At 36.1% G+C, this 25,361-nt stretch overlaps 3 protein-coding genes across 3 annotated transcripts; 1 reads left to right on the top strand and 2 right to left on the bottom strand.

The window, feature by feature from the left end:
• Positions 1-11,270: 11,270 nt before the first annotated feature.
• Positions 11,271-11,941, bottom strand: LOC129758567 (general odorant-binding protein 67-like). Its single transcript, XM_055756096.1, has 3 exons — positions 11,924-11,941; positions 11,700-11,861; positions 11,271-11,639 (listed from the first exon to the last, which is right to left on the bottom strand). Exons 1-3 carry the CDS (start codon positions 11,939-11,941, stop codon positions 11,271-11,273), a joined length of 549 nt encoding a protein of 182 aa, XP_055612071.1.
• Positions 11,942-23,216: 11,275 nt separating this feature from the next.
• On the top strand, positions 23,217-23,856 carry LOC129758561 (general odorant-binding protein 67-like). The gene is made up of 2 exons (XM_055756087.1): positions 23,217-23,426; positions 23,491-23,856. Exons 1-2 carry the CDS (start codon positions 23,217-23,219, stop codon positions 23,854-23,856), a joined length of 576 nt encoding a protein of 191 aa, XP_055612062.1.
• A 283-nt stretch (positions 23,857-24,139) lies between these two features.
• On the bottom strand, positions 24,140-24,996 carry LOC129758560 (general odorant-binding protein 66-like). The gene is made up of 5 exons (XM_055756086.1): positions 24,897-24,996; positions 24,774-24,833; positions 24,596-24,694; positions 24,223-24,533; positions 24,140-24,146 (listed from the first exon to the last, which is right to left on the bottom strand). The coding sequence occupies exons 1-5, from the start codon at positions 24,951-24,953 to the stop codon at positions 24,140-24,142; spliced, it is 534 nt and encodes a 177-aa protein (XP_055612061.1). The 5' UTR covers positions 24,954-24,996.
• Positions 24,997-25,361: the final 365 nt, after the last annotated feature.

Below are 25,361 nucleotides of genomic sequence, written 5' to 3'. Positions count from 1 at the left end.
TGAATTTTGATATGACATGCTGATTTTTATTTTCATTCATATTTGAATCCATGATTTATTTCATAGAATATTAATTAAGAGAGCTTCAAACAATGATAATTATTTTTCGTAAATTATCTGGCATCCCTGGTAGGCAAGCAAGCGAGAAGTGCGTGAAGTGCGGGTAGTTCCTGCGGCAGTAAGTGATCCAGTGACCCACCGGTGCAGCTACCGAGGTGAAGGTCTGCACATCTGGCAATCGTGGCAGGTAACTTCTCGTAAACTGCATATAACGAGAAATTATTTAAAAATAATCGAAAAGAAAAGGGAAAAACAAACGCGCTCAACGGTTCACGTTGAATTTATTTTCATCAAAATTGCTTGAAAATCAAACAATTGATTAAATACCCATCGTGGAAAAAAACTGTGGTAAAATGAATAATTCGAACACCAATTACGTAAACAAGTAGTTGAAGCGAAAAGTAATGCTGTTGGTTTCGGAGGCTGTCTCGATTGAAGTGAAAAATAGGAAAACGTGCCATATATATGTTTTTTTAGCAAATGAGCTGTTTATAATTATGCCGAAACTGGAATTGATGAATTCAGCTTAATCAATGTTCTGTTGAGAAGACAACATGAAGTTAAAATTAAAATTTAATATAAGGTGTGTCGTGAGGACTGATTGATCTTTTTCAAAATTCCAAGCGGGTCAACTTGAAATTGAAAGCCGAGTAAAGAGGACAGCCTGAACGTATCGATAGTATTTCAAGAGAGTTGAAAGAAGCTTGAAATTGAAGGGCGAGTTTAGAGGACAGCCTGAACGTAGAAGTTTCAAGGGAGTTGAGACGATAGCAGGGGCGAGTAGAGTAGACAGCTTGAACGTATCGATACAAATTTCAATAGAATTGAGAGGACAGCTAAACATTGAAGGGCTAGTTGAGAGAGCAGCCTGAACGTATCGATAGAAATTCCAGGAGAGTTGAGAGAACAGCTTGAAACTGAAGGCGAAATTAGGGACCAGCTTGAACGTACCGATAGAAATTTCAAGCGATTTGTGAGGACAACATTGTGAATTCTACTGAAAATTTCTTAATGCAGAATTCAGAATTATAATCATGTGTTTATGTCAACAAAAAGTATAGAAAAACTTTTTAGAATAACACGCGAGATTGGGGTCGTAAGCTCTGTGTAACATTGGAGCAAATGATTTTTTTTTCTGAAAATTTACTCAAAGTACATTCCTCGACGACCTTATACTGACTTCCTAGGGTTTTGTCTATTTTATTTGTGATTTTTTCGATACTACGGTTGGAATTAACATTCGAGACGGCTGTCGCACGCAAAAGTAAAAGCTAATTTGTGCACCATATGCCGCAAAACACATCATCCATCTCATTATCATCTTATTTACACGGAGCAAGAAGAAAGTAGGTACATCATGAAAAAATCGTTCTAAAAATTTATAAAAGTTTGAAAAGGATCCAACAACCACAAAACAGCGTGATTTAACGCAGGACACCCTTTGAACGGTGAAAATTACCTTCATAACTACGAGCCCGTGCGGATGCGTTGGGAATTTCGACCATAATCGATTAACTATGTTACAAAAGTATGCAGCAACGAACATATTTTGGAGATTTTTCTGTGCAGTTTTGCCAATCGAAGTTGGAGCGTCGCATTTTATGGATTCCTTCGGTGACTTTAGTGACCATAAGATGCTAAGAGATGTTTTATCGGAAACCTCGCATAATCGATTCACTTGGATCCACAGCACAAAGCTATCCCGAGAAATTCTCGATGTAATCGAGTTCGTTGTAAACGTTGAAACTTCTACGCAGATAACGTATGGCGAGGTTCATCAGCACAGCTCAAGTAACCCCCGGCCGGATCGCGTTCTCTTGTTCCTTGACAGCAAGTATGACTGGCGATCGCTAGCAGGCCCTTTGGACGCGATCGATACAGGAGCTATGATAATAGTCTATTTTTTGGATGCTGAATCCTATAATTCAGGATTCGGTTTCCTAAGGACTATGATTTCACACAACCTTTTGATTGGTTTGAAAAATGAAAAGAGCAAATTTGTGTTGGTAAAATATTGCCATCTACAAAACACTTTTGAACCAATTTCTAATGATGTTGGGATATTTCCCGATCATCTGTTGGACTTCTATGGATTCGAAATCCAAGTGCTTGCCATTGCTGGTTACCCTTATGTTGCCAAAAATGATAAATCGTTCTATGGTTGGGACATTTCTTGGATAAACACTGTGACAAGCCATATGAATGCAACACTCAAGATAACCTTCCTGAAAGAGCCAGTTGCCGATCAATCGAACCACAAATATCACATCTATCTGCAAAGATACCTGATTAGAGAAAACCTCCATGCAATCGCTCTGTTCTTTGGAATGAGTAACGTGAAGATTTTGGTGCCACGTAGACCACTTTGGCTGATCACTGACATCATGATGAAACCTTTCATGATGGAAGTTTGGGTGATAATCCTGGTTGTTTTAACCATCAGCTTGTTAGTCATGGCTGTAGCGGGATCCAAAATTCGTAACAATTTGATCTTTGCACCTCTTTGCGGCTTTGACAGTGTCAATTTCTGTGACGTCAGCAGTTTCGAGAAGTTCTTACTCACGAGCTTAAGCGTATTCTACTTTCTTCTGCTGAGCGCCTACGAAAGTAAAATAATTGCCCTCCTCACCGATGGACCCTTTATGCCGGATTTTAGGTCAGTTCGTCAATTTCCTGCTGCTGGAATCAAAATCTACGTTAATTTGGAATCCATTTCTCTGATGATTCGAGAGAATCCAGAGTTGGCACCACTGCTAGTTGAGGACGATATCAACGTTTATCAAAACATGCGTGAGCTCCACTATCACGCTATTTTTTGCGACGAGGCAACTTCGAAACTGTACATCAGTGCTTTCGAAAATTACGATGAACAAACCCAACGAATGCGGGTTGTAACGACCGAGGACGTCTATACAACCGGAATGGAAGGCATTTATTTTTGTAAGCAGAGATCTCTTCTGCTTAAACGGATGCGTTCCATCCATCAGCGAATAGTCGAGGCGAATCTCGAGAAAAATTGGCGCCTCAAACGACAAATGCTGAAACCGGCAGATATAACCGTAAGCGAATGGTTCCGAATAGTCGCGGAAGAGAAGGAGAGTTTGATCCACTTTCGTGATCTCAACATCGCATGGTACAGCACATTGTGTGGGTGGACGAGCAGTTTTATTGTTTTCTTGCTGGAGCTAGTTTGGCACAATTATGTACACAACATTGTTCAGCGTTCTGCTGGATATTTGAGGAGAGAGAATTGCAAAACATTTATTTTCAATCGAAAAAAGTAAAGTGTTTGGAAAAATTATGATGTGCTTCTATCGACTATCACTAATAATGTCAAACGCTTTAGAGAAAAAAAATAATTTCTTTCGCATTTAAAGTCTTTAAAATAAATTTGTAAACCATGTCATAGACCACTGTGAGTTTTTGTTTATGAAAATCCAGACAAGCAATCCAGAGAGAACTCATGAGAATCTAAGCAATCCATGGTTTTCAAGTGTTGTAATGGCAATCGAATCAATTCGTTCTTCTAGCGTTTTCGTTGATTGGTAGAGGCAATCTAGTCATTGTGTTTGTATTTCAATTCAGAAGTCCACCAGTTTTGAACCTCAAGCAGGCTGTTGCACCCCGTATAAGTGTTCAGTGATGGGGGTAAGCATGAGGGTGAGTGTAGCAACCATATATTTGCATCGTCCCGGTAACGATTTGGTTTGATTACTAAGAAAAATTCCCCGTGTCAGTGGAGAAAAAGAAAACGTTATCAACTTAAGCTATGGGTGATGGAAGCGAAAAGCTTTTAATCTCTCCTCAAGAAAAACCTGTAAGATCTGTCAAAAGTTGGGTGGAATTTGAGCTGCATCCCACTTGTACTCATGCAAACCCACCACCCAAATTAATCAGCGCTTCCATCGCCTATTGTTCTGTTCACTCTTATCATTTCCAGGACAAATATTTTTGACGACGAGGTATTTAGAATTTACTCAAGCGTCAAGAATTCGAAGCCAGTCTTTTACGAATAAACCGAGAATCAAACCCGACCAGTCGAAGGATTTTCAAACTACGATAACAGTGCCTCCATAGTACGATGTTAATGGGGCTGCTCTCGTTTGCTCAGGAATGACAGAAACTTCTAAACTTGAAACGAGATACTGGGTTGATCGGAATCGCCGGAAACAAGCCGTCTGTAAGCGGTGTGTAGTAGACCAAAAGTCTTCGAGTCAACTGCAAACCGATACGTCTTTCGCGTCTTGCTGAATAGGTTCCCTTTTTGTGGTAAGAATTTGAGCGTTTCTTAGTGTGTCATTTAGATTTTCCAACAACATCTTCAAATAATCAATTATTTTTCACCCATTCTAGAGTAAAAACTTCGCACACGAGTAGTGAACCTACATACACTGCCGGCCAAAAGTTTGGGATCACCCGCTAAAAAACATGCAAATTTTGATCGTTCATATCTCAGCCGTCTTAGGACATATTGCAAATCTTCTGATCTCATTTGAATGATAATGAACAATAGCTATTTCGGAGGTATTTTGCCCATAAATAATGTTTTAGTTTTGCACCTAAAACTTAACCTGAAGTTAGAACATTTTCAAAAAATCGCACTCAATATTCAAAGCCAATCATCTCGCGATAGGGTGAACCAAATTTCAAAATTTGAGTTGCATTAGAATCCTTATTCTATACTTCTCAAAACACAATCAAAAAATTTTGTGCAAAAATTTAAGAATGTACTATTGATTAATAAAATAGACACTTAAGTTATCGTCCAAAAGTTTGGGATCACCCCTAGTATGGTGTATCGGCCAAAAGTTTGGGATCATTCTTTTAAAAACATGCAAATTTATTTCATTCATATCTTTCTCATCTAACATCGTATTGCAGATCTGTAGGGTGCATTTGAAAGCTTAGGAATTGTTGTTTTTTCATAAATTCATTAAAAAATTATATTTTAAATCCATAACCATAAAAAATTCACAATCATAAGTGTGATTTTCCAAAAAACAATTAATATCAGGTAAATTTTTTATGGTTATCACTTTAAAATATAATTTTTTAATGAATTTATGAAAAAACAACAATTCCTAAGCTTTCAAATGCACCCTTCAGATCTGCAATACGATGTTAGATGAGAAAGATATGAATGAGATAAATTTACATGTTTTTGGCCGATACACCATACTGAGGGGTGATCCCAAACTTTTGGACGATAACTCAAGTGTCTACTTTATAAATTAAAAGTACATTCTTAAATTTTTGCACAACATTTTTTGATTGGGTTTTGAGAAGTATAGAATAAGGATTCTAATGCAACTCAAATTTTGAAATTTGGTTCACCCTACCGCGAGATGATTGGCTTTGAATATTGAGTGCAATTTTTTGAAAATGTTCTAACTTTAGGTTAAGTTTTAGGTGCAAAACTAAAACATTATTTATGGGCAAAATACCTCCGAAATAGCTATTGGTCATTACCTTTCAAATGTGATCAGAAGATTCGCAATATGTCCTAAGACGAAGAAAATTTGCATGTTTTTAGCGGGTGATCCCAAACTTTTGGCCGGCAGTGTATAAGAGAAGCGACGTCTGAAACACAAAATTCCAATCGATACAAATGAACTGTCAAAATCGATTCTAATCGATCCGAGCATTTGTCGTATATCTTTTACCTTTGTTATTGAAAAATCAACCAAGGAAGGTATTGTGATTGGAGTTTGCCCTCTGCCTCCGTCGATAGCAGATGTGTTTTATATCTCGTTATTGTGACAAAAGGCAAATGATCGATTTATTTCTCAAGTGGTGTTAAAATTACAAAGTGCTCGCGATGAGCCCATCACCCGGGGATTTCCCCGGTAGGACTGTTCCGGAATGGTTAGACCGAGAGAACTTATACGGCCGTTTATACTATTCAACCCTGAAAGCTAAAGATGGATACGACCTACCTACCTACCTAAGGGTCCAGCGCCGATTGACCGGCGCATAGGGCTGAGATAAAAGATCTCCACTGCTGGCGATCCGGAGCCAGCGTCTTCACTTGCTGCCAGCCAAGGTTCACGTCAACTGTGCGGATTTCAGCGGCTAGACTTCGCCGCCACGAGCTTTTGGGCCTGCCTCTTCTTCGATGCCCATCTGGATTCCAGTCAAGCGCCTCTCTGCAAATCTCGTTTTCATCTCTTCGCAGCGTGTGCCCAATCCATCTCCACTTACGTTCCCGAATCTCGATTTCTAGCGCCTTTTGATGACACCGGCGATGAAGTTTAACGTTTGAGATCCAGTTGCCAGGCCACCAAGCGCGGATGATGTTCCGCAGGCAGCGATTCACAAAAACTTGCAGTTTTCGCGTCGTCACCGCATATGTGCACCAAGTTTCACACCCGTACAGCAATACGGATTTGACGTTTGAGTTGAAGATTCGGATCTTAGTTCGTAGAGAGATCTGGCGTGACCGCCAGATGTTTCGGAGACTCGCAAACGCAAATCGGGCTTTTCTGATCCGGGTTTCGATGTCCTTCTTGGTACCACCATCAGGCGTAATCTGGCTACCAAGATACTGGAAGCACTCCACTGTCTCAACCTGTTGTCCAGCTACCACGAAATTGGAACGATTCTCTGTATTGATTTCCATCGACTTGGTCTTTCCGACATTGATTTTGAGACCTGCTGCCTTGGAGCTTTCGGTGAGGTCGTCGAGTTTGCTCTGCATGTCTTGTTGTGTTTGGGCGAGCAAAACAATATCGTCTGCCAGGTCAAGGTCGTTCAGTTGCTCCATGGTTGAAGGATTCCACGGTAATCCTCGGTTTGGTCTACAGTCAATCGATCCAGTCAAGATCTCATCCATTACGATAAGAAAAAGCAGCGGTGACAAAATACATCCTTGTCTCACTCCAGCAGTTACCGGGATTGGTTCGGACAAGACACCGTCGTGCAAGACCTTGCACGAAAATGCCTCGTACTGTGCTTCGATGAGATGGACTAGTTTCTCTGGGACCCCTCGTCGTCTAAGAGCAGCCCAGATGTTTTCGTGGTTCAGTCGGTCAAATGCTTTTTCGAAATCAACGAACACCAGCAGAAGAGAGTCCTGGAATTCGTTGATTTGTTCCAGTATTATTCGTAGCGTTGTGATGTGGTCCACACATGATCGTCCGGATCGGAATCCAGCTTGTTGCCGTCGGAGTGTAGCGTCGATTTTCTCCTGGATCCTGTTCAGGATCACTTTGCAGAGTACTTTGAGGGTTTTACAGATCAACGTTATGCCACGCCAGTTACCGCACTCTGTTAGGTCTCCTTTCTTTGGGACCTTTACGAGGATACCCTGCATCCAGTCGGCCGGGAATGTTGCAGTATCCCAAATGTCAGCGAAAAGACGGTGCAACATTTGTGCTGACAAGGCAGGGTCGGCTTTGAGCATTTCAGCAGGAATGCAATCGATTCCAGGCGCTTTGTTGGATTCCGAGCTTCCGCGTTGACGCCATTTATGCGACTTACTGTGGGCGCCTTGAGCTGCGGGTTCTGTTGGCCATTGCTATTTGTAACTCGGAAAAGTTGTTCAAAATGCTCAGTCCAACGCTTGATCTGATCTGTTCGATATGTCAGCAGCTGACCTGCTCGGTCTTTCAGCGGCATTCTTGCATTAGTCCTTGCACCACTAAGGCGGCGAGAAATATCATATAATAATCGGATATCTCCAATGGCGGCGGCTCTTTCTCCCTCTTCGGCTAGGGAGTTTGTCCAGGCTCTCTTGTCTCGTCTACAAGCTCGTTTAACTGCCTTTTCCAGCTCCGCATATCGTAAGCGGGTGGCTGCTTTGGCTGACCCGGTACATGCCTGCTCAATTCCGACTTTCGCCTTTCTCCGATCATCGATCATCCTCCAGGTTTCATCCGACATCCATTCACTTCTTCTTCCACGAACTTTACCGAGAGTACCATGGCTCGTCGTGATAAAGGCATTCTTGATTCCACACCACTGTTCTTCGACTGTTCCGTCTGTCGGCAACTCCAAGGCTCGGGATTCTAGCTGTTCAACGTATGCCCTTTTCACCTCTGGATTCTCCAACCGGCGGACGTCGTATCGACACCCGATGGATACCAGATGGATACGAGCTACCAAAAAATCCCTTCGTGATATCGCGATTTATTGCGGACCATGTTGGGACTATCGAAGGAGGTTTTATAGAACGCAAAAATGATTGGTACGTGTTGAAAGTTAGGAACAAGGATCAAGTGAGGTTGCTCGCTAAGCTAACTCAACTCAGTGGCATTCCTATTGTTGTTGGCCGTCATCCCCAACTAAACCAACGGAAGTTCGTCGTTACGTGTAGAGATGTGGACAGTTTGTCGGATGAAGTTCTTTTAACAGAATTGAACCCGCAAAAAATTATCGATATCAGGCGTATCACGAGAAAAACGACTTCAGGAATTGTAGGCACATCGACTCTTGTGCTTACAATCAACAGCACTACTATTCCAGAGTTTATAAATTTTGGTTTGTTAAGAGTTCGCACCCGTCCGTACTATTCACAACCCCTTCTTTGTCGGCAATGTTTAAAGTACGGTCATCCCAAAATAAAATGCCAGCAACAGACACGTACGTGTAAAAATTGCTCAAAAACACACAAAAGCGAAGAAGAAAATTGTACCTTACCTCCCTTTTGCCACAATTGCTCAGGAAAGCACGGACCCATCGATAGATGCTGCCCTTTGTGGATAGCTGAAACAGCGGCGATAAAAATCAGCACGGATCAAAATTTTCCGATAGTCACAGCCCGAAGAATGATTGAAGCAAACAATAGCAGCAGGAGCTACGCGAACGTAGCTAAACAGAACGCATCCCAGCCGACCGACCAAAAACGAAACGAAATTCTACCGACGCACCATCTGAAACAACAGCAGCAGCAGCAACAACAAGAACAACAACAACAACAAGAAAACCAACAGCAGACTAGCCAACAAAAACGCACGAGATTGGAAAACAACACACCACCTCAACGACTGAAGCTTCAAAGCCGAAACAAAATGTGGATCTTGAATCGCCTCCCAGGAAACGAAACCCCATCGCTCAGACCCCACCTCCCGCGCCTTCAACCCGTGAAGGAGCGAGTGATGTTGAGGTATATACTGAGCCCAATTGTATTCCCTCAGGAGGACCTCGATCAACACGAAGTCGATCACGCATCGACACAAACAAGTGATTTTTTCTTCCTCCCTCTTCCCACTTCCTTTATCCTTCCTTTATACCCTAATTTTAATTAATGTTAATTGGACTCCTCGGCACAAAAATACTCTAAGAAGTAACGGCCTTAATAAATAGTTTTACTAATAAAAAAAAAAAAAAGGTATTGTGATTGTTGTTATAGTTCAAACAGATAATTTTAAAGCTGGTCATATGAATTTATGATTAGGTGCAATTTTTTTTCAATGCTTTGGTGAATCGTGTTCCTAGTTAGAAAACTATCTGATTGTTAACGAAATTCAAGTCATTCATACCGTTTAACGTGATCCTTTGGGCATCGAGTTCAATGTTGTTTTGTTGGATTGAAGGAGCGTTCACTTTAGAGCTTGAACATTGAGCCAGAAAACAGTGCTGAGGTTTTTTTTGTTCAAGATTTTGGCGATGTTGCCACATACTTTATTTTAAAAGGGATCAGATGTCGCTTCTCTTATATGAAGGTTCACTACACACGAGGACAAAAAATTGATTATGTTGCGCAGATGTTGATTTTCCAAAACAAAACATTAAAGTTTCCCAGGCAAACGTCAAAGGTAAAATAGAAACATGTGAATGTTACTTGAAAATTCTGCAAAAATCATAGATTAGTTTCGAACCAAAACGAAGGTTTTTAGAATCCAGGGTTTGAGAAATTTAAAAATAACTCAGTCAATCGAAATATTTTTCTAAATTTAATCTTAATGCTTTTTTTCAAAGAAACACGTCAAAAAAAAAAAAAATTTATTAGAATTTATTATTTTGACTAGATACATTCCATAATTATCAAAATACTAAGATCCCATTTTCTTTTCTATAGAAACACACCCAAATATGTCCAAAATACAAATAAATTTTGAGAGAGAAACAATATTACGATGAATGGTAAAGTAATGAATTTCTTTTATGAAGAGATTGATCACCGTAATTTATGTTTGTTACTTAATTTATCGACCTTATCGGTGAAAAGTGAGGTCCTCTTTATTAAGAAATCTTAAAGTTATGAAATATTATGAAAGGATAGAAAGTTATTAGAAATGAATGATTATCACCATCTCAAGATGTTCTAACTAAACAGGACTCACTTTTCACCGATAAGGCCGTTAAATTAAATAACATTGTGAATTTCTTTCTTCAACTCAAAACTGCATTCTGTCTTTGATAGAAACGATCACCTTTATTACAGTGTTTTTGTTAATTTCTTACAGTGCTGCCAGTTATTTTTACAGCTAATTCTGGAAATTTTGTATTCATAATTTCATAATTTTCTTTGAAATTGATTTTATTTGATCTAAAGTTTTGGTTAAATTCGTTTTCATCGGTTATGATGTTATTTTTAAAGGAATTTCAATAAGGGTTGCCGAAAAAAATTCTGTGTTCTTGAGAAAAAAAATCTGACTTTCTGTGATTTCACCCAAAAATTCTGGGATGGTTTTCTGTGATGCTATTTCCTTAAATTTCATAGAAAATTCATGATAAATTTGGTCTTTTTAACATTTTAGTTGGGCAAAATCAATTACCATCACTAATCTTATCATATTTTTCTTGTTCGAAGTAAGAAATGTAAATTTGATCTTGACCAAGAAAATTATAATTTTGAAAATCCATTAAAAATACAAAAATTCTGTGAAATCTGTGAACATTTCAAAATTCTTTGTTCTGTGACACAGATTCTGTGATGAAAATTTGCTCAAAACTCTTTGAAATTACAGATTTTTCTGTGATTTCGGCAACCTTGTTCAATACATCTAAGCGAGAAAATACCGTGATTGAATTAAAGGGAATCCATCAATTGCTTTGATTCAGAAGAATTATTCAACCTTAAGTAGGCTCAAAACACATATAAGAGTGAGAAAATGAAAAATTGTAAATTTTCAGGAATAAATATCTTTTAGTAATCAGCTGATCGATTTTTCGTGAATATATATAAAATTGTATAAAAGTCAGTGGCTAATTTTTAAAGATGATGATTTTTTTTCTTGAAATCGTTTTAAAAACCTTGACGACAACTATCAACCGGCCAAGGATTCGTAAAAACACGCCCCGGATTTTGCTTTCACCATCAGCGCATCACACCCCGGATCATCGGTCCAAACAGAGCTGGGACACTGCTGGAACATCTGCAAAGCAACGCAGTTGAAAAACAGCTCCGGCCTCATACTACATCCCTCGACTCCAGTTGACGCAGAAAGCGGTGGCACTTCAAGCTCGTCGTCCGCGTTAATCTGTTCGGCGCAATCCTCGATGATGGCGTCTATCAGAGGACCACTGAATTGCGAATCCGATCCCACAGTTACATTGAAGAACACTCTGGCGAATTCCGAATCGATTGTATTGTTTTTGAATACCTCTGTGGTCGTTAGGATGCAGCGAGCAACGCACTGTTAGGAAAATTGTTTTTTTTTAAACGGGATTTCTCTTAAAAAGTTGAAAATACTTACGCAACCATCAGTTTTGACGACATTCGGATTACCGGGATTCGCAGTTCGACAATATTCATGCAACTCCGCTTTGACTAAGTAGGGCATTTTGCAGCAATCTTCCACTGTTTTCTCATTATTGAGGGCGCAATCGGGACTGTCCGTTCTTCTCTGAGAAAGAACCTACAAAAAAAATTTTTAGGTTTATCTAGTAGGAAATGTCAGTCCTCATTTCAGAAACTTACTCCACCCAGTAGAAACATTGAAAAGACAAATAGAATTTTTAAATTCATCCTTCTATCGATCATGTATATTTAAGTACAACTTCCCGATTTGTGATCTACTTTTATAGGAATCAAGGACTAATAAAATCGTGTACACGAGTGGCGATTCCCGCTCGTCTACGATTTTTACCCGTAAAGGTTCGCCAAAGCGCGAGCAGGCTGTGAAAAAAAATCCCTTAGGTTCGCGAACCATAGGAAACACGAGCGAGGCAGTCCAACCAACAGACGATTCTTTTGGATTTTGAATCCTGTCTCGCTCGTGGAAATCGTAACATACATGAAAATTTTCCCCGCGATTTTGGCTCACGAACCATTTAGCGAAAAGGTTCATGAACTTTTTTTTGGAAGGGAACGCGTGGTTATTCGATTTTCTTCCGTAGGCAGGCTGTGCGTCTCTTTAGGTACGCGTACGGGTAATAAATTGTGCTTCAAGCAGCAGCAGGAAGTTCTTCATTTACCACTATTCTTTCAATTATTGTATGAAATATTTCTGTTTTATTTTTAAGTTTATTAAAAAAAATATTTATTTTTGATAACTTACAGCGTTTTAAGATTAACGAAACTCTAAATATTAAATCAAATTCGTTCTGCCATGTCAACTCCTGGGTGGTCAATTGAATTAAACAAAGCTTTTTGACAAAAATATGGATTAGAACGGACACAAGAAGGCCCTAATAATGATCTTTAACAACCGTTTAAGGAATAAATAATCAAATCAAATCTTAGAGCCTTACAATTTCATCCAAATCACTACATTTCTGTAGTAGAGGTTGAGTGTAAAATTCCATAACTGTTTTTTTAAATTTGGAAAAGACAACCACAATTCATATGTAAAGTTTCAATAAGAAAACACATGCAAACGTATCAATGATTATTTTGGATTAAAGTGAATATAAAAAAAAAAGATAAATTAATTCAATAATCAAAGAAGAATTTTCAAGTAATTTTTCTTAAAAAAAAAACTTTCTTGAGGGGTTTTGGCTTGAGGGATACAAATATCTACGGAAAATTGCTTTTTCACCATCTTATTCACATGCCCCCAGGGTGGCCACAGTACCGGGAAAACCGGGAATTGAAAATCGAACTGGGAAAACCGGGAAAAAAACGGGAATTCAGACCCAAAACCGGGAAAATTAACAAGAGAAAACCGAATATCAATTTTGTTTCTAAAATCAGGGATTCAACCCAAAATTCAAAATTCAATTTCCTGGTTAGAATTTAACAGTTCAAAAATGTGTTAGAATCATATGTTCGGAAATTTTTAAACTACTCTCTGATTTCTCTTCAACTACCTCTAAATTGAAAAAACTAACTTATTTTACCGGAACCTATAGTTCAATGAGATGAGAAATTCAGAAAGTCTCTTAAAATTTGTTGAAGTATCGCATTACAATTATTTGAAAAAAAACCATCAATCATATAAAATCAAGCAAATTAAAGTTAAATCACAGAAAACGTTAAATTTTGGTTGAAAATGTTAAAATAAGTAAATATTATAATTTTCCTGTGATAGTGTTTAATTTAAGAGTTAAACACAAGACAATCATCTTTATGCACGACAAAGTGTTTTTTTCGTAGCCTAATAAAAATTTGACATCGCCGAAACTTTGCTTTGTAAAAAAGGAAACCATCTCCTATCAAACGCACTGATTTGAAAATTAACTTTTTTCGATCACTGGTCATAATTTAAGAAAAAAATAAATTACACTTTTTAAAGCTTGAATGTGTAAAGATTCCTTTAAATGTTTTCGAAAATTTCAAATGAACTGATTTCTGACTTGATCCGTTACGAAAATTGGAATAAAATTTAGAAAAAACAGTAAAAATATTTCCTTTTTTCATAAGGGTGTGTTTATGTCGATAGAAGCCTCTATATAAATTCTTCAAAAATCTTAAAGTGTTTCAACAGGTAGTTTCCTCAAAATACACATATTTGTGTTTTGAGTGAAGCATTAAAGAAAAAAAAAACCTTGAATTTGAATGTTAAAAAAGACCCATGTCGAAATAACAATACTATTGCAATAATATTGATTAAATATTTTTTGTTTATTTCTTTTCGATAGCACAAGTCAACCAAATTTACGTTTTTCCGTTTGCCCGGGGGGTGAGAGCTGATTTGACTAATTTGAGGGCGACATATCCAAATATGCTGATTCAAGGGTTAACTGCTGAAGTTCAGATTTTTTTCAATAGTTTAGGTAGTTTAATGCGAGTATCAATAAATTTAATTTGCCAAATTTAATTTAAATCAAAAATTAATGTTTCTTCTGTTTTATTGATTTATGATACTTTTGATTTTGTTGTAATAAATTTAGATATCATACTTAAAAATTCCTTTTGCAATTTTTTTCTATATTCATTTTGAAACTGAAATTTCTTAGTTTAGAATAGAAAAAAAAAGCAATGGGTGAATCTGAATTGAATAAATGTTTTGAATTTTGTCTTTATCTCAAACTTTGATATGCTGTTGAATAATCCCCAAAACTGTTTGATAAAGTCTCTGTAACTTGTTGCCCATATTTTTTTTAACTTTTTAAGTCAGAATTCAAGATGCAAAAACAATGTTTGGTGAATGGTTTCTAATTAGTTATTCATTGCAACGAGTTACAAAATGTTATTTTTTAGCACGAGTCGTAAATGAAATCAACGGGCTTGCCAAGTTGGATAATTACGTCGAGTGCTGAAAAAAATTGAGTTTTGCAACGAGTGGCATACACAATTTTATGAAAATTTTGAAAATCCGAAAATCCATTAATTGACCTACAAAAAGTGCATCTTGCAAATGATCAATGACTAAAAATTTGTGATGAAGTAGATCTTGGACTGTACTTTTGCAGACAAAAAAAAATTGGATTGAAAATTATCGCTTTTCGCTTTTCGCTTTTCAGTGTCTCAATTTGAGACTCTCAAAGTTAACTTTTTAGTACTGAATTACATAAAATACAATTATAATAACTATTCAAAAATAGAAATTGATTTTTTTTGCAAATATTTACTTTTCAATGTAAAAATCTGTACTGAATTCTAAAGAATATAAAACAGAAGACAAGTTCTTCGGAAAATGGTAGGATCAGCTAAAGTTATCATGAATAAAAATAATTCTTTTTCTTATATCTGTTCATGATTACCCAGGTTTATATGTTGAGATTCTTGTTACGTGAAAATTTTTAGTGTTGGCGATATATCTAGAGGAATCTTAACACTGCGTCTAGATACAATTAGTGGTCTTTAAAATTTTTCCCTTTATTGGTCATGGGGAATTTTTGTATTCACAAACGAACAAGAAATCTTGTTCATACAATCTCATATTCACAGATTTTAGAAACTGATAAAGTTATGTATAACGGTTGATTTCCAAGATCTTGACGGTTATTGGTATTTTTAAAACTAAAGATAAGTCTAGATAATCAAACAATGCCTAAAAACAAGTGTTCATAACTGCCCCGTGTTTTGAAAAACATGGGAAATTATAAACAATCCTTTGTGAATCAGTATGATAAATGTTTGGCAAAAATTGATATTACACTCGAAGATGCATTTATTACTGACTGTAAAACGTCTGAAAACAGCATTTTTACTGAATTTACTGTGACAAGCGAGTACGTGATTGTACGCCCTCAGAACAATTTTAAATTTTAGAGACGTGGATTTTGTGAGCTTTGGTAACACAATTTATATCTGTAACACATCAAAAAATTTGTAAACATGATTTAAAATCCATTAACGATTTTGAAATTTGAAATTCCAAACTTATATAACTTCCTCAATTTGAACTTCGGAAGAAACTTGAAAAAAAACAAAGGGGATACAATTAAGATGCCGAAGTAGCACATTTCTAGATTGGACTTTTATTTTTTTTTTTATCCTTCCCCCACCCCATACATCTTTTTAGGATGCGGAGGAACTTTTTATCCTTCGGATAATTAAATCAATATTTTTTCTATCTGTTACTGGGCCAGATTGCATCCTTTCGAAATTCTACATTATACAAATTTGCCAAATTTGACGTTGTTTAACATCAGAAAGGACAAACTTCAATTCACAAATTATATACATCGTTTAAATTTACAACATTGTAAATGATTTTAAAGAAATTATGAAAACTTTGAAAAATCGATTTATTTCATCTGTCCACGCGTTGCATTTGGCGCAATCAACAACCATGTGGAGACAAAATAACGAAACGGAAAACACGACCATCAAGTGTGCAATGCGTTTTCCAATTTGGTTCACGAACCAGAATCGCGAGGTTCGCGGGGTTTTCTGCCACGGCTCGCTCACGATTTTCTGGCGATCGGATTCCCCTTGAAAAAAATCCCCTACAATCACGTGTTTGCTGAATCGCGAACCTACTGTGGTCAGAACTTGTGTGAACTACGCGCGGTTTTGTTTCTTGGCTGCTCCGATTTGAATACGATTTTTTTAGTCCTTGATAGGAATACTTACATCCAGTCTGAAAAGACGTAATTTTTCGAACAATTTAGAAAGCTAGGAAATGACAGGTGTTCAAAATGCGCTCAGAAAATTCAAACAAAGGCGATCGCGTGACACAAATTGATTTCCCTGAACAAACTTGTTGCGTACTACCACAACTTTCTTCGTTATTCCACATAACTGGTTGAGCTCGTTTCGCAACGATCAAACGTTACCGTTCTATTGTCGGTCGTTAATTACAAAAATTGATCGAAATTTGTTCTTAATAGTGGCACAAGTGGTCTTCTAGAGCAGGGGTAGGCAACCTTTCGTCAATGCGTATAAGCAGAGATGTACTGAATATTTCCGGCCGAACTTAACATTCAAAAGTAATGTTTGAAAGCTATGCAATCATCGGAACTTAAGGTTTCCGTCAAGAATAATTCTAGGTTTATCTTTTTCTGCTTATTATCCAGATTGGATTTATCTGGACATGCTCATAAATTCGATAACAAAATCGAGATAAGGCATATCTGACCAGGATACCCAGATATTGTCGAAATCTTCCCGGATATGCCTTCATGCTTTTTGGACGGATATTTGTATGAAAAATACGTTGTCAATGTTTATTTTATTTTCCTTTCACATATTCAAAATTTAACACTATTAACATTGTAATATGATAGAAACTTAATTTTTTATTGTTTGGAAATAATATTTAAACAGAATCGGCATTCAATCACAAGGACAAATATATTGCTCACTTTAATATTTTTTTCGTTTATAACACTGGCAGAATTTCTAACTTTTTCTCATTAAGCAAACAAAATCGTCACCTGAGACGATGCTAAGATATGGTAACTTCCCCATCAATGCAATTAGCGGGTGCTTGTTTAATTATGTAAGTATTTTTTTTTAGCTAAATAAATAAAAAAAGCATATGATGCGTATTTATGTCTACAACATATAAAGAAATATGCTTACGCAAAGCGACGGCGATGACAGTTGAATTCAGATTTGAATCTCAACACACATCAGAGATATTCAGAGAGGCCCGCGTTACCCCACTCATCTTTAAATTATTTTGACTTATTTGTTATTTTTGTTTTTAATTTATTTTATCTATTGTAAGTTGATAGTTGCAATTCATTTCTTTAAGCTTCGCCTCTAGATGCATATTTAAAAATTTATCGACTAGTAACGACATATAATCATAACAAAGAATTTCCAAAATTGAATTGAAGCTGCATTTCTCTAAAGTAAAAAAAAAATGTCCGTTAACTTCCCTTCCACCCGTGGATTGAAGTTTTTCCTGGCTGCAATCAGGAAGCCCTAATTTTGTTTTTGCGAACAGAAAATTAATAAAATAAATTTTTAGACGTCTGATGATGGGTGAAGAAAAGTAACCCGAAACGTTACGTAAAATTTAAAAAAGTTGTTTCACTCACCGAAAAAAACTCAATAAGCAAAAACCGTATAGAAAATTAATAAATAATGCATCATAGTGAGCTTTCTGGGGCTGTCAAAATTCAGACAACACGAAAAGAAGGATGAATTTTCGAACTCTAAAACACTGCCCCTACTTTCATAACAGTCCCATATGCGAAAACAAGCAAGCGAGAAAATCAGCTTTTTCTGTTTTGGAATATATTTTGAAATTGTGACTACAACTTTCAGCATAAACGAAAAACATTTGATGGAATGTGTTCTAGGTTGTCATAATAAATCGTAAGACCTGAAATTTTCTAAATTGGGTCATTGGTAAGGTCGGGAGCACCATTTTTTTCGTTATGGGACTGTTATGCGAGCATATTTCAAACCTTTTTTAAATCTACTCGCATAACAGTCCCATACAGAATATGTTTTTCTCACCAAGCTTCTTTCTAAGACTTAAATTTGATCATTTTTTTAACCTTTAAATACAATTTTCATTAAAAGAAACATACTTTTGGAAAAATATCGTGAATTCCGCATTGTAAGTTGAATCTTTTTACGATTTTTGATTGCATCTGATAGTTTTTCGCTTATGAAGACATTCCTTCCTTCTTACTGACCTGGCTTCGAAAACTAAGGTGCATAATTCGACATCAAGTGAGTTAAATCTTTTTTAAATGATTCAAAGCAATAAATTAAAGACTATTTTGCCGAAAGAAGCATTGAAAAGTAACATATGGTATTTCACATATGGGACTGTTATGCGGGTATATTCCATATAGAACAACCATAAGTTGATATTTTTTTTTGAAATTTCTAGAGCAAAATCTCTTTTTTTATTGTTTTATATTGAAGCTCTATGTTCAAAAAGACGAACTGTCAACTTACATGAAAAATGACGAAAATTCATATGGGACTGTTATGCGAGTAGGGGCAGAACAGTGCTTTGAAATCAGGGAGAAACATTTACTGTTAATCGTTAATCGTTTTGAGTGAGTGATTTTCGAGGAAATACGATACATTCAAAACGTAAAAATTTTCTTAAATATCTTACCATTGTGGCTTTCGACTTCGCAAGGAATATCACTAGCATCCGGTGAAACTGGTGAAAAATCTGTAGTTTTGAATATGTATTCAAAAATATTCAGGCCATTAAGTTTTAGTTTCGCATTTGAATAAAGCTAAAAATCATAAAATGATTGTTCAGTTTGTTTCTATGTAAGGCTATGATCATTAAGTATCTGGGCAGTTACAAACGTGTGTATTTTAAAAACTATTCATTTGATCGAAAAACTTTTTATGGAGAAAATGAAGGTGTTAATATGACATTTAATGTAAAAATATAAAAAAAAAATTTATCAATGATTTCAAGAAATATTCTAACTTTTTCATAAAATCTCTTTTTTTATCTTTGCACACTTTTTTCAGTCATGTATTGATTTATTTTTTTACCACAGAAGCAAAACCTTTGCAAAATCATGATTTTTCACACAAACTCACCTGTAAAAAGGAATTGTAATCTGGCTGGAACCTTTTCATGAGTAGGCATCTCGAAGAATTTGATATCTTAAATCCGGTTTTAACATAAATTTTGTTGTCCATCACAACACATCTGTCATATGGCGTAAAAACCGGATGCTCAGATTTCGATCTTTGGAACTGATAATTATTAGTTATTTAGGGTGAGTGCTCCTACTTTGGACCTAGAGCCTACTTTAGTTCTAAACTGCCGGAAATTGTAAATTATTCGTTTTACTAGCATAGGATAAAGACACTGCTATGCACACAATGAAATCTTATTCTTCCTGAATCCTATCAAACCGTTTTTTGTCATATAAAGTCTTTCCGATAAAATTTTCAATGTTTTTAATAATGTACCCTCTATTCAGTGGCGAATCAGACAGCTCAATTAGTGGGGCGCGATATGAGAAATTATAGTAAATAAGAAAAATCACGTTTTTTTACTGTGCAAGCCAAAGTTTATAGTAAAAATTACTTTCACTATGAAAAAAATGAACCATACTTCCTATTTTTGCTAAAATAAAAGAAAAAAAAAATGAAAAATTCGGAAAATTAATGGGGGTCCAAATGAAGGAGACTTTCGATATTGATGTTCCATCTTTAGACCTGACATCACCAAAACTTTGTTTCAAAACCTAACAAATCAACAAAGGTGCGAATTTTTAATTTGGACATAATTTAGAACCAATATTGAACATTTTTAACATTTTTTTTAGACTTACGCAAATAAACTACGAGTAAGTAAACACAAAAAAGTTTCAGCTATAGTTCTGCTGATAGAGCTGACTGAGAGTGAAAGTGTATAAAATATTCATAACAGAAATTTAAGTGTTTTTAATCGTTCAAAAGCTTTTTTACATTTGATTTAATATTACATTTTTAATAAATTAGTTTGCTAATTTTCGAAGAATCATACATTTTTAGGAATTTTAGTTACAGGTCCAATGAAAGGAACCAGTTCAGTAACAAAATAGGAACAGTAGGTTCAAAAATGGAAATTTTCATCATCCATATTTTTGCAAATCTTTCAATAACGGCGAAATCTATTTTGAAAATTCTCATTGAAACTTGCAGGTAAGATCATGAACTATGAATAAACTTCTTGAAGGATATAAACCTCCCGTTTGTTCATGAGAAAAACGTGATTATTTAAAAACCACCGCTTAAAGGGTCCAAAGTAGGGCAATTAACCCTACTTGGTGTCTTCTAGTCAGGCAACACTTTATGCCTGCCGGAAATGGATTTTTTGTATTATTTAAGGAGTCTGCATTCAGTTATCTCCAATAACCATTGAATTTTTACCATATTTATGATCAAGGGTTGCACTCCGATGGTTGGTTTGAACTTTGTGTGGATCCTAGAGTAGCTCCTTATACTTCTTAACCATTTGGTTCGAAAAAAAAATCAGAAAAAAAAACAAACAGTTCATAAGCTTTCAACTCAACAATGAAGAATTTTCGAGGCGCAAAATGCGTAAAAGGAGCAAATTTGTGCTAAATTATTTTTACCATGTCCTTTTGCATCGTAAATATCACAAACTCACGTTAACTTAAAAATCTATCAAAAATAGGCAAGATAGTCCTTTTCATAACCAAAAAAACGCTACTAAAGTATTGCATATCAGAGCTCTATTAACGTAGCTATCACCGAAATAAAGTGCCCGGATACTAAATGATCATAGCCTTATAAAGAAGCCACTTACCCTTGGGAATGGTTCGATTTATTGATAAAATCATCCTTTGAGAAATGATTCTCGCAGATTCAAAGGAACTTCATGTCTGAATTGCCGCTAATCTTTTTCCAGCACTCAAATAATCTGAAATGTTGGAGATAATTCAATGTAACAGAAGCCTAACAATTTTTAACAAACAATACTTACCTACTTTTACCAGAAGCTCAAAGGAATGTTTTATTCGCTATTTCGTATCTGGAAGCAAAATATCCAAAAACTGCACGGTTTTTACAGCCCATTTTGGTAGACTGACTGCTTGAAATTCATGCTAACAAAACGAATTCAAACAACGGTTGCTTTGATTTGTTTGTACCATTTTTGAAGTTTACGTCATCAAAGACTCAAACTATAGGAGGTGGAATAGCTGCGCTGCTGTCAACTGTGAATATAACGAAAAGTTGGGCGAAGAAAATGTAAACAAAAGGACCAACATTTAGTTCAAGTTTGAAAGCTTTAATTTAATTAGCTTAGCAGCTGATCATTTTATGTTTAGTTTTATTAACCATAAATTCTCTCGTATCATAAAGATCAGAACTATGCATGAGTGAATGTTTATGTTTCCAATTTTTCGTAGTTTTACCATAAATAGCTGTTCAAAAATTCATTTAGAATGTCGTTCCAGAGCAATATTAATCGGACAACAAGCCTATTGCCCAAATATTAGAAGCATCGTGGCCCAGGTATAATTTTTATTTTTAAGATCGACGATAATTTTAGCATTGAGCAGATGTTTGTGGACTGGATATTATAACAATTTGAAGCCAGAATGAGCGACAGAATAGTATAGTAAAATCAGCTGTGACAGATTCAAACTTTCCCTACATAGAACGCAAGAAACAAAACAGCTCACCGACAAAAGTGGGTTCACAGATTTCCAAAAGAAATTTAAAGCATTGAATTACAAAAAAGTAGATGTCTCAAACTTTGGAAGAACTTTATCAATCAGCAGATAAATAAGAAAATTAATAGAAGATTGTTTTATTTATAATGAATCGTTGAAAGGAAACAATTCATTCCACCAAGTAATTTCACTATGATTATTATCTAACTTTGCTTAATTTGCACTCGGTTCGAAGTACAAAATAAAGTTTTCATCATATAAATATTTGTGTTTTTCTTGACCACCTTTGCGGGAGCTCGGCTTGTTGATTCCAAAATTTTTCCGAATTGTATTCGGTTGAATTTGATGCTTAGGGAAGATGACATTTATTTCCATACGACCAGCTTCAAGCCTTTTCCTTTTTCTTCGACCACCCTTATATACACAAAGACACAATTTTAATGAAATTCAATGCTACCGTCTCGACGTGTTCAGCTTGCTTCTGAAATAACAAAACTTACACTATATGAAGAACATTTTTAAAGGCAATATTCAATTTATCAATTTACAACTCAGGCATTGATAAATACCTACTATCGTTCCTTACGTATGTTTTGGTGATAAAAGATTTTCAAAATCTTTTGTTACAAATGAGAAATCGTTATTTTAAGATTTTAATTCCCTACAGCAGATAAGTTGGCACCATTTTTAACACGCTAGTTTGTACTCAATGCACACAAAATCCGAGCAGCAAATTAAGGAATCTTTGAAAATGTCTTCATTTTCGAAAAACTTTGTTTACATTTCGCTCCTCCCAAACTCGCTGTCAAATTTTGCTATTCCATAGCCTATTAGTTAGTAAGGAGAGTGTACGTATGATCACTGTTATGATCACTTCTCTCAATTTTCAATTTTGTGAAATTATAGATTTTTATGTGATTTCAGATTTTTGCACGTTTTTTAATAAAATAAATAATATTCTAGAAGTGTGCTAAGTAGCCGCAGTTTAACATTGAAAAAGGCCGTATGTGACTTGCGCGACGCATGTTGCTGACCACTGTCTATGGGTGCGTAGATTGATTGACAAAAATGGTGGCTCCAGAGATAAGCAGTAAATTGGGAATCAAACAATTGTCAATTTATCTACGTAAACGATTTAAACAACCCAACAATTTCAATTATCAAACTATCAGTTGAAAAGTGATACCTAAAACTATTAAGAATCTATAAGCTTTTGTCAACAACGGGTTCAGGTAAAAGGTTGAAAATATCTATAAAAGTATAAAAACTCATACAGGTGATCTCATTTTCTATTTCAAAATCCATCAGCAAAAATGTACTCAAAAACCTTACTAATTTTCTACGGTTTCTTGCTGGCTGAAGTTAACTCAATTGCAGTGCCAGATGATCCCAGTTGCGCAGTTGGGAATACAAAAACGACGAAAGATTGCTGCGTCGTTCCTAAGGTCGTTGATCCCGTTCTGAAAGCACGCTGCAAGGCCGAAAATCCACTCGATCCCAATGAAGTGAAAACAGATGGTTGCGTGAGTGGAGAATTTTTTAGAGAATTTTCAAATCTCCTATAATAACCTTTTTTACAATCTTAAGTGTGTAGCACGATGTTCGATGATCAATTTAAACGTTTTTCAAAACAACATCATCGACAAAGCTGCAGCCAAACGAGCTCTTCGGGCTACGGTTGGTGCAGATCCTCAATTTGCTCCGATCACGAACAGAATCATAGACGCGTGTGCAAATAAGGTCAATATGGATGCGAGTTTGAGAGTGCCACCCATATCTGCCGCTACCGGAGTCGAGGGATGCAGCCTGAGACCGGAGCTGTTCATCGATTGTGTCAGCTTGCAGATGTTTCAACAGTGTCCAGCTTCGGCTCTGACTAAAGATGCCGGATGCGACGCCCTGATGGCAAAGGCGAACTCGGGAAAGTGTTACTTCGAAACCTTGGAAGGATAACCGGTCCGGCTTATGACGACAATTTTTTAACTGGTTTCAATGAATTCTTTCAAACTCACTGCAGTGAAGAGTAAAGAAACTTTAACTTAAACCTGTTTTTTAACTACCTATCTGACATTCTCACTATATTTAGAAAGATGAAACGGATGGATTTCAAATGGATTTACTCATCATGTTTTTCACATTTTGGTGAAATTATTCCATAAATCGAATCCTTACATTCAGAAGCTGCAAAAATCCTTGAGCGGAATTGGCACAATTTTTCAGAAAAGTACGTGCTTCTCTACATTCTGCATTGTTGGTTGTAAATTTTGAAGGACAGTTCTAAAAACAAAACGAAAATCAATAACTGACAAAAATACATACAGTAGGCGCTTAACAATACACACCGCCATCAATTTTAGTTCCATACAGAACGACACCAAGGTAGGCTTCGTGGCACACTGCGATGAGGAGGGCAAAATTCTCACCTCGTTTGACTCGAGGAAGTTTTGCATTTCGGGATAGTTTTCGTCAATCAGTTGGACGCAAGGTTCAATAGCTGACGTTTTGAAGACGTCAATCCATTCGGTGCTGTTGCTTATATGAGTTTCGAAATAGTTGTTCATGTTGCTTTTATCCAGTGATCCGTCGGGCTTAAGAAAATTGCTGTTCTTGAAAAAGCAGTCCGAAATTTTCTGAAAAGGTTCAAATAAACGATTTGGTCTGAGTTTTTCGGATTTCATTAATTCCACAGTACACAAAATTTCTCTTCCACAGTGAATTTCGAGCTGTTGAACTGATTTATGCAATCTTGGATGATGTTTTCTTCGTGAAACTGAGGAGGCTCACAGCAGATCTGAAAAATGATCAAGGGATAAAAATATAAATTGCAAAAAAATTATTTGTAAATTAAAAAAAAAATCGAAATTGACTACCGCATAAGATTCGAGAATTTTCGGCACATTTTTACATTGTTGAATTTCCTCTGTTGCAATCTGTAAAAGATAAAAAATGAAAAGATTAAAGAGTCATTTAAGAATAGATTTTGTGAAGCTTACATAATCCAGAAGAAAGGCATTAACAAGCAAAGAGTAAAATTTAAAATTTTCAAACATATTGAACCAGAAATTTTTGTTAAATCAACTCAAATTGGGTGGGCCGCCACCAGACAACTGAAAGTGAATGAACAGACCTGCCGATTCGTGCAGCTTTTATAAATTGATTTCGTAGTGGGAAATGTAACCAGATTTGAAGTAATGTTTTCTTTGCTTGCTATTTTCACCGTTCCAAAATAAACATTGCGCATCGATGAGCAAACCATCATTCAAAATCTAGAAATAGTGTTACCTCCAAACATTGTGTATCTATATAACAATTTTCAATCTTCACAGTGTTGAATTGCTTGCAGCTAAGCAAATATTTTTGGTTCTTATGCATTATTTTAGTAATTTCATCCGAAAACGCTCGATTTTTGTCGATCTTATTTTAACAGGATTGTATAGTGAAAAAAAATTCAGAAGTTC

Source organism: Uranotaenia lowii, chromosome 3, assembly GCF_029784155.1.
Source record: "Uranotaenia lowii strain MFRU-FL chromosome 3, ASM2978415v1, whole genome shotgun sequence".
NCBI lineage: Eukaryota > Metazoa > Arthropoda > Insecta > Diptera > Culicidae > Uranotaenia > Uranotaenia lowii.
The sequence above is the reverse complement of the archived record's forward strand: the minus strand, read 5'-3'. Positions and strand labels throughout refer to the sequence as shown.